The sequence below is a fragment of the Apaloderma vittatum genome, unplaced genomic scaffold (genome assembly GCF_000703405.1).
Source record: "Apaloderma vittatum isolate BGI_N311 unplaced genomic scaffold, ASM70340v1 scaffold13099, whole genome shotgun sequence".
NCBI lineage: Eukaryota > Metazoa > Chordata > Aves > Trogoniformes > Trogonidae > Apaloderma > Apaloderma vittatum.
The window spans coordinates 16,893-27,130 of NW_009733683.1; the positions used below are offsets into that span (position 1 = coordinate 16,893).

At 40.2% G+C, this 10,238-nt stretch overlaps 1 protein-coding gene across 1 annotated transcript in view; it reads left to right on the forward strand.

The window, feature by feature from the left end:
• Positions 1-3,131: 3,131 nt before the first annotated feature.
• The window catches only part of ANKRD22 (ankyrin repeat domain 22), an 11,814-nt gene continuing 4,707 nt past the window's right edge, over positions 3,132-10,238 (forward strand). The window contains exon 1 of the mRNA XM_009876011.1: positions 3,132-3,445. Within this exon, the coding sequence (XP_009874313.1) occupies positions 3,425-3,445 (21 nt within the window). The 5' untranslated portion in view covers positions 3,132-3,424. The remainder of the gene's footprint in view (positions 3,446-10,238) is intronic.

A 10,238-nucleotide genomic window follows, 5' to 3' on the forward strand; every position in this document is an offset into this window, starting at 1 on the left:
GAGCCTGGCTCCATCCTCCTGACACTCATCCTTTATATATTTATAAACGTTAATGAGGTCACCTCTCAGTCTCCTCCAAGCTAAAGAGACCCAGCTGCTTCAGCCTTTCCTCTTAACCCCCAGTGTCTGCCAACTCTCTCTCTTAGGTTTCCCTGAGGTATTGTGTGCCTCCAAACACATCCTTGATGATCTGTAGGCTTGAAGGGGGAGGACAAAGGGGAATACGTGTGTGCCTTTCTCCTTTAGAAACCCTGAAAAATACAAAAGTAATGTTTGTTTAAGGAAATGGTCTGTATATGCTCTTCCTTTTGTCTTGGAACCCTACTCATCTTTCCAAATACTTTTGTGATTCTCATCAATATTCTCCCTGCATTTGCCAGGTAATTACCTGTTGTTTGAGCAGGCCTGTACGGAAAACAAGCTTAGTGTCCTTCACTCTGATGAGGCATTGTCTAATCACAGTCATTTGTAAAAATGCATACATATGTCAGCAGATTTGTGCACATATACAACCCCACTGACTTTTACAAGACTTGAGTTTCACATTGTGTAATAATGCCCATGAACTTTTTATGGGGAATAGAATCTTGGGCAGGCCAGAATCAGCCTGTGTGAACGAAGAGCTGCTGGAGTTTAGCCACAGAATGGGCTGTAACAGAAGTAACCCCAGTAGTGGCTGTCTCAGCATCAGGAGGCAAAGGGAGGGCTGGGAAGTCCTGTGTTTTTCATGTGACACCAGCAGTTCACCGAGTTTGGCTTAAAGTATTAAAAGTTACAGGCTCTGGTCCATGACATGGAGGGGTTTCTTTGTGTTTGATGGAGCTGTTGAGTTAATCCTGTCCTGAAGCAGAGGTGCGAGGGGCCCTTGCAGAGCTGCAAGGGTGTTGTCTGGGTAGTTCACAGCCTTCTGAGGGGAAGTGTATAAGGGGTGAATGTTGTTCTTGTCCAGACATTGGCCATTCCAGGACTGTATTTCTTGGGAATACACATTCGTGAAGACTTCTTTCACACACAACAGGCCACATTCTTTCTTATGAATAGTATAACTCATGCCATTTCATACCATACCATCTGTAGTGCTTAGAAATCAGAGACAAATGATCTTTCATATTTTTTATTGAATGTACTGCTCTGAAGTTTAATTGTTATTTGGTTTAAAATGAGTTTTCCTTATTCTTTCTCTGGTGAAGGTCCTTCTGACAAACTCTTAGCTCACTTCTGGCTCACATGAAACTTTTGAATTGTTAAATTCTTTCAGAAAGCAAGAATCACACTTCCTACACAGACAGAGTAGGTGACAGTTTGCCCGTGCATTGAATATTGGCACCTTTTGGAGACAAAAGACTTATTCAACAAAAAAAAAAAAAAAATTTCAGAAATCAAATACTCATAAGCACAGTAAAGAACACTAAAGCAATACATGAAGCAGAAGTGAACCTGTGACTACATAAATTTGCATGACTCCTATAACTTATCATGGTAGGACTGCTTGTCTGTTTTCTAGCTGAAGCTGTGACCAAAGTAGTCACTTAAGTGATATTCAAGAGGACCTGAGATGTGATGCTGGATTAAATGGTAATTTATGCTGTCTTGTGAAAAGGCGGTGTCTTGAAACTGTTGCTGTGCTTTATGGAGGAGCAGGGTTTTTTTGGTTGTTTGTTTTAAAATACTTTTCCATGTTACCATGCATTGGTGCTAGGAAATGATTAAAAACTACTAAGCTGTTACACATAACAGCTGAGTGATTTGAGATTTCTTTCAACAAGTTGTAGTTCATGAATTCTAACAACCTGATCAATGATGTAGGTGGATGTCCATTCCTTATGGTCTGGATATGAAGAAATACTGGCAAGGTATATGTTTTAACCTTTGAGATGTTACTCCTCCATGTCTTTAGAGCATTGAATACAGAATATTAAATGCATGATGAATAATCAGTCTACTGGGAGGATCCTAGTTAGGTTTGTCACAGGTAGGTGTAGTGTACGTTTCTCTTAAAAGCCAATCTAATTTTCTTCTGGTAAACAGACATTGGAAAGGCTAGAAGTGGTGCCAGCAAGCTGACCCTACAGCCAGTGGTACTATACTACTTTAACCAGAGAAGGACAGAGACAGTATCAATAGTTTTATATGGTACTCTACCTCACTGGAAAATAAATATTAAAAGTCTATGATAATAAAAGTTCACAAATGTAAGGCTTTGGCTTGGATTTAAGACAGACAGTTAGAATCATAGAATCATAGAATTGTCAAGGTTGGAAGGGACTTTAAAGATCGTCTAGATCCAACCCTCTTACCACGGACAGGGACATCCCCCACTAGGTCAGGCTGCTCAGAGCCGCATCCAGCCTGGCCTTAAAAAACTTCCAGGGACGGGGCTTCCACCACCTCTCTGGGCAACTTGTTCCAGTGTCTCACCACCCTCATGGTGAAGAACTTCTTCTTAATGTCCAATCTGAACTGATCCATCTCTAGCTTTAATCCATTCCCTCTAGTACTAGTTACATTCGTGTATTTTAAAACTTGTTTTAAAACCTGTTTTAAAATATGCTTGAAATAGAGGAAATGTGAATTTAAACTATCAAAAAATATTTTAGGATGTCTGCAGATGCTTGAAATATGCATGCCCTCCTTGGAAAGACTGAGTGTAGTATGTAAATACTATGGGCATCTTAACTTCAGAGCTATTAGCACGCAAAGGGGATTGAGACATCAATAATTCTCTTCTCGGGGAAACTCCAATGCAATTAACATATAAAATTAGCAGGTTAAATATGAATCATGTTCATTGTTTGGGCTGGGCTAGGAAGAGAAGACTGCAAAAGTTGATCAAAGCAGCTGGCCTATTTAATAACAGATTGAGGCTAATTATACTGTCATTAAAGGTGTGGCATTTAGTTGCTTCCCTTTTCCCAGTAGGCCTTCTGAGGTGTTCTTCCAGAGGGTTTGGAATATGTTTTAGTCAGAAGTAGCTTGGGTGGCAAACTAGCTACCATTTATAGTTGGGGTATTTTTCAGTTTTAGGATTCAAGCTTTCTTGTTCATTTTCCCCTTCCCTTCAATTGTGAAACTTTCTTCCTCTTTCTCTCCCTCCTCCCCTCCTCAGCCTGTTTTGCTACTTTCCTTTTAAGGGAACTGGAGGCTGTTATTGCAAATACGACAAAGGAAAGTGCTTCTGTGTTGTAACTTGTTCTGTCAGTCTCCTGTAAGCTGCTGTTCTCACGTTTACCTCCCTGGGTTGGGTTTCTGGAGACAATTGTATCATGCTACCCAGTAGAAAGCACTTAAAGGAAATATAGCTTCAGAAAGAGTGATAATTTTAAGTTAAATATTAACTAAATCCAAACAAGCTGAAGAGCATTTCAAGTGAGGTTGACTTGTTGGGCTGGTGAACAAGAACGAACTCAAGCAGTGAAGAATAGGAATGGGGATACTCTATTCAGAGGTACGTGACCATTTTCTGCACAGTAACTGAAGCTATGGAAGATGTGGATATTCACTGGGTTTAGTTTGTTCCCATCTCAGTGTCCAATGCACAGGCTTAGACAGATCTGGAAGTTTGTTTCCTTTGGAAATGCTGTACTTTGGCTGTTACAAATTGACAGCAGTACTGTTGGTAGGAGCAAAAAAAATGCACCAGTGTAATTATTGTGACTTCATAGAGAAAGTAGTTGTTCAATGCGTGCTGAGCATATTTTGTTCACTGTTGAGATCAGAATTATTCCGTGCACAGTTCAAACAACAAAGCTGCAAACAACTCCTTGGCTTATGTTGAATACAGATTGTAAAGCTAATGTCTAAGGGCACATTCCTCTACCCTGCTAATTTTTTAGGAATGTGATTTATAATTTTCTTTAAGCTTTTATTTTCATGGGTTTGTCCCTAGACCATGGTCCGTTTAGCATACCCCTGGATTTTAGCATAAATGGTACCTAACGATATTCATTATTTTATAAACTTTCCATTTGTACACTTGGGGACTGTGAACACAGAGAATTGCCCTGCTCTTTCTCTGGAGATAGCATTACATGTCTGTTTCTTTAAACAGTTACATTTCTACTCTGAAAGACACTCATTTGTTTTTAAATGGCTATTCAATGAAATCAAGTACCGTCTCCTCTTTCAGTATTATAGAGAGCTTGAATCTGTGCATTCATAAGGTGATGGGCTGAGTAGACTGCATCTTATTCTGAAAAGATTCATTGCCTCTCTCCAGATCTACTATTCTGAGACAGTATCGCACAAGAAACCGGCGTCATCTAGCTTAATAAAGTGTTGTTTACATAATGTTCAAATGCTGTCCATATATTCCTTGCTCATTAGTGAGTATTTTCATATATATTAGTTCTCTTCCTTTATAAGTTTTGAGTAAGATTTAGTTTTCTGGGTAAGTATGGCTCATTTATGCAGGATAAAAATCTAGAGGAGTGCAAATAAAGTCTAAGTTGCCTTTTCTGAGGAGTATGAGTTGGATAGCATGCCTTTGAATGAGTTTTACTGCACAAGAAGAGACCATGGATTGGTCCGGAACACCTGGATGTTATGAAGTAACTCCTTTTCACATAAACAATTGCAAAACATTCATTAATTTAGGCAATCCCCTGCAGTTCTCAAAAGAAGAAGCAATTACAATCTGAAATTGCTTTCCCAGTTGCAAGACTGGCTTTACATTAACTTCCTCTCCATTACCTGATGTGGTAGAACTTGCTGAATAGCTCCTGGTTTATAACTACCTCAGCAAAGCTAAGCAAGGGAAGATGTAAGAAAACAAGTAGACAAATTCAGATGAGGCAATTCATCTGGAACTGAGTAAACTACTGGGTCCTGATTTCAATCACATGGCTCACAATTGATTAAAACAAATAAATTAAAAAATCAGTTGTGTAGAAGTATTGTCCTTCTTTCTGACAGTGAAAGTTCTTTTATTTTTCTTGCACCCCTTATTGAGTGATCTTGTACTGATTGATCTCAGCCATGAAAACTCTTGTCTCTCCTGTGACTACTTCTCACCTTTCCTGAAGCCTCAGATACTGAACAATCAAATTCTCTTCTGAAGGGCTTGTAGAAAGAGTTTCTAATCTGACTGTAGAGGTTTTGGTTTAAAACTGCATATTCAGTTTTCCTTAGAACACCTGATTTGCGTAAGCATCACTCAGTCAGTGGTGTATCTAATATCGAAATTCTGATTTCCAGTCACTACTGACCTTTGCTTTCTTTGTTGAGCAGAGCCATATGCTCTAGTTCACATGGTTATCCCTGATGCTGTGGCAAGGGAAAAGGCAGCACAGGTGGGAGTAGCATGAGTTTGGTGTTGTGATTCTCTATTTTCCCTCCATTGCATCACGCTGTCACGTTCATTTTGTCCATCTTATCTGAATGTTAGGTGTTGCTGCAGAAGCGTGGTTGAGAGCAGAGGTTCAAAGAGGCGCTTGCTTTGCCTTTACCTCAGCTGAAATTCTTGGTCCTGTTTCGCCCCTTGTTCAGACCTAGAACTCTTGCTTGTGTGTGATGGGTGTGATGTTTGATGTGGCTGTACTAGGTCTGCCCTGCTATGTTTGGAGGTGGCCTGTCTGTTCCCGTCTCTCTGGGGCAGTCAGGACACTGATGTTTATAAATAATGTGGTGTCGAGCAGAGTAGCCGTTCTGTGTCTTGGGCTGCCAGCACCCCCAGAACTTGCATGCTCAGTTCTGACTCTTTCTTCCAGGTTTTTTTTTTTTTGTGGGAGCGCTGGCTTTGTTTCTCACATGTGCCTAAAGGAGAAACCATAGACTTTATGTCTCTGCTCGTTGCCAGTGCATCTCTAACAACGGGAGCTGCAGGAGCCCTCCTGTCTGTCCTGCACTGCTGTGACACTTCTGCACTCATAGCCTGGCTTCTCTTCACAACTGTTCCTAAGATGTGAACTTTGGATTCTTCTCATACTGCTTCAGTCTTACATGTGAAGCCCAGTTAGATTTTAATTATGTATCTTATAGGTTTCTTCTCTTGTGTATGATGTGTGGATGACAACAATGTAATAACTATAACATGAATCAGAAGTTGGTTGTTAAGCTACATCATTGCTGACGCATCTTTCTAACATAGTAGAAAATTGAGTGGGGATTTCCAGATTTTAGCCTCCGTGTTTTTTCTGTAGACATAGAGGAAGTCTTTTTTCTTGGGTTTTGGATGGATTCTACTGCTTGTACGTAATACTGTTCTAACTGTAGTTGGCATCACTGATGATATTCCAGACAGGTGCTCTGTAACTATGTGTATGTAAAAAACTTCAGTAATTGTCTTCTGAGCAAAGTTTTGAGAATTATTTAAAACAGTCTTAAGCACAGTTAGCCCTAATTTAGATAGAGCTACCTCAGTGGCAATGAGAAAAAGTAAAAGGTAGAAGAGAGGGTTGTGGCAGAGGCTTTGCAACGGCAGAAATCCTTCCTCACTTCTCGGGCTCCAGCCTGGAGCCAGTCAGGTTTTGTGTCCATTCTATTGCTACTGGAAGCCTGTTTTGGAGCTTTACTCTGCACATAGCTAGAAAACTCTTTCTAATTTTCATGCTAAAGTTCTTGCCCAGATCCACCACCTTTTTTTACCTTGTTCCTTGAAATTAATTGCCTCTCTTTCTCTAATAAGGATGTGATTCTACCCCTGTAACTCAGCACTGGTGAGGCCTCACCTTGAGTACTGTGTGCAGGGTTGGGCCCCTCAGTGCAAGAAAGACCTTGAGGTGCTGGAACGGGTCCAGAGGAGAGCAACGACACTGGGTAAGGGACTGGAGGGAAAGTGCTGTGAGGAGAGGCTGAGGGAGCTGAGGGTGTTTAGCCTGGAGAAGAGGAGACTCAGGGGGGATATTATCACTCTCTACAACTCCTTGCAGGGAGGTTGTAGTCAGGTGGGGTCAGGCCCTTCTCCTGGGCAACCAGTGACAGCATAAGAGGGCACGGCCTGAACCTGTCAGGAGAGGTTTAGGTTGGGTCTTAGGAAGCATTTCCTCATGGAGAGGGTGCTCAGGCTTTGGAATGCATTGCCCAGGGAAGTGGTGGAGTCACTGTGGAGTCACTGGAGGTGTTTAAGGAAAGGCTGGATGTGGCACTTACTGCTGTGGTCTAGCTCATGTGGTGTGGAGTCATAGGCTGGACTTGATGATCTCGGAGGTCTTTTCCAGCGTCAATAATTCTGTGATTCTGTGATTTTTGAAACATTTACAGCCCTGTCTCTTCTCTTCCTAGCCAAGCTAGAGATTCTGAGAATTTCCTCAGACTCTTCATACTCCTCAGCTGTGTGGAGGTTTTATGCTCCTGTCATAGTCTAATCTCATTTTTTGACACATGTGACAAGAACTGTATCTACTATTCCACACTCAATGATGTTTCTGATGCCTTTCTTACACAGGTGACTGATTGCTACCTGTTTGCAATTTTTCTAATCTTTATTCTTTCCTAACACATTTTTTTCTGAAGTCCTATTGTTATTGATATAAAAATAAAGAGCTTATTATTTGGATTGCTTTGTTCCCTTTTTTTTTCACATTTCTTTGAAGAGGAAAATTTATTATTTTTTTTTAAATACGAATGGAACATATTAATGTGTGAAAGAATCAATTCTACAAAGCACTCCCATTGCAGTAGAATAATAATAATTTAAAAAATACTTCAGGAATGTAAATTATTCATAGGCAAGTCTTAAGTGTTCTCTGCTTATTCATATAATGGCCGAGGCTGGAAGGGACCTTAGAGATCATTTAATCCAACCTCCCTGTCATGGGCACGGACGCCTCCCAGTTAGATCAGGCAACACGTGGGGACTGAACGTGGATCGAACCCGCGACCTTGGTGTTAATCGCACCATTGTAATGGATAAGAATTGCTTCCTTATATTCTCTCTACCCTGAATGTATTCTGAGAACAGCTGGTTTCAGTAGGTAAAATAGCGTGACTTGTGTGTCAGTCTCTGTGCGTGACTTCAGTCTCAAATAATGTAGTCTGTTAGGGAATGGTAACTGCTCCATTATTATTCATGGATTTAGAACTGGGTTCAACAGTACTGTAAGGTGTGGAAAACAATCCCACAGGTCAATGCAAGTATCAGCCAGAAATGCCTTGAGCTTAATGGCCTAGCAAATAAAAATCTTTGAGGCTGTACAGAAAGAAAAGTCCAAAATCATATTGTTTGGTGACACAACTTGCTGAATTAGCAAGAATTAGGCCACAAAGGAGTGAAGTTTTACGGTAAATGGCTGATGTTTGAGCATATGTTCAACCAAGCAGCAGACCTCTTGCATCTTCAAATAAGCAAACCAATATTTAAAAGCAAGAATAGTAAGGAAATCAGAGGTGCAGACAGACTTACTTGATCTTCTCTTTCCCGAACATGAAGACACAGTACTAGACACTGACATGACAGAGGTTCTAGAGCAAACTGATGATTTAGATGACACTGGTGTGCAGGTAACTTACACCAGGAGTGATTTAAATGAGTTCCTTCTCAAAAATATTAAAATGATTCTGCTTCTGGAGGAGTATATAATAAGAAATGGTATGTGGGATAATTAGAGGACAGCGGACATGTTTTGAACAAGCCAGGCAGCCTGTTTTTAGACAAGTTTTAGGCCTCACTTGACAATAGTTTGTGAAGGACATTGTGAAGGTCACTAGCTGTGAGAATATGCTGAAGCAAACAAAAACAAGGAGCTGTGACTGGTGTATGTAACTGAAAACAGAAACAAACCCAGGCTGCAGGTGGGGAGAAACAGGAGCGTGATCAGCAGCGAAGAGCGAATCAGCAAAAGGAAAACAGCGCATGAACAGGAGCATGGACTGCGTATGCTTGTTGTTAATAGCCAATCAATAGAGAGCATTTAGAAAACAAGGATGTTGTGAACTGTATGTTAACCGTGTTTGTGCGTTAGTAAAGTGGCATTTGCTTGATCACATTGATCGTCAGCAGTGTCCGTGACTTGCGCGTCACCAATGGTACGTGTAGGCTTTTATAAGAAAACAGACGTGCAGATTTGCAATATTGCATGTATTCCTTGTAAATTTATTCTGTGTAAATTTTTGTCTGATATAATAAAAACAAAACAAGCAGTAGTGCAAGGTCTGGTAAGCATGTAAATACGTACTTTAGAAAGGAAAATCACTTAGACAACTGTCCATAGGACCTAACAACAATAATGCCAGAGGTAAATTTATGCTGTAGATCAAAATTTATACGAAGAAAAAGTATAAATAAGATGAATCTTTTTAATGTGTGTGGGGGAAATCTAACTGAAGGGAGAGTGAGAAAAGGGCTAGATCTTGTTTTTGTAGTGTATTTAGAATGTGATTAAAGAAGAACGGGAAGGAAAAAATTACAGTTATTATTTAAGGAAAATACCTATATTGGAAAATACAAACCTGAGTATCAAAGACAGAAGAAAGAAGTTATTCTCTTTCCAACTGGAGAATTTCAAATCCTACCAGTCTTTCACACTTCCCGCTGTTATTTTACACGTGTATATGGTCATTAGAACCTCATAGTACTCCTGTCATTCTCAGCCTCTCTTTAGTCTAAAATCATGCTTCTGGAGAAGGAAGGAACTGCAGGTTAGGTCAAGGGTGTGTAGAAATATTACTCAAAGACTTGAGCAGCAAAGCAGGATCTGAGCTGTGGGAATACATGCATGTATTTTTTAAGTATGAAGTTTATCTTTAAGCTGTCCTGGTTTTGGCTATGATAGGTATAATTTTCTTCCTAGTAGATGATACAGTGCAATATTTTGGATTTAGAATGAGAAAAATGTTGATAAGATACTGATGTTTCAGTTGTTGCTAAGTAGCATTTACCTTTAATTAAGTTTTTTTTTTAGTTCCCCATGCCTGCCAGCAAACAGGTGCATAAGAAGCTGGGAGGGAGCATGGCCAGGACAGGTGACCTGAACCAGGCAGAGGGATATGCCCTACTGTTGAACATCATGTTTAGTATATAAATTGGGGGGAACTGGTCAGGAGGGGCAGATTGCTGCTCCCGTAGGTTGGTCAGTGAGTAGTGAGCAATTGCGTTGTGCATCGCTTGCTTTTCTTGGGTTTTATTTCACGCTCTTTTTGTTATCTTCCTTTTCATTACAATTATTATTATTACTGATATTATTATATTTTATTTTTATTTCAATTATTAAATTTTCTTATCTCAACCCAGAAGTTTTACTTATTTTCAATTCTCCTTCTCATCCCACCGAAGGGGTGGAGAAGGCAGGAGTGCGTGAGTGGCT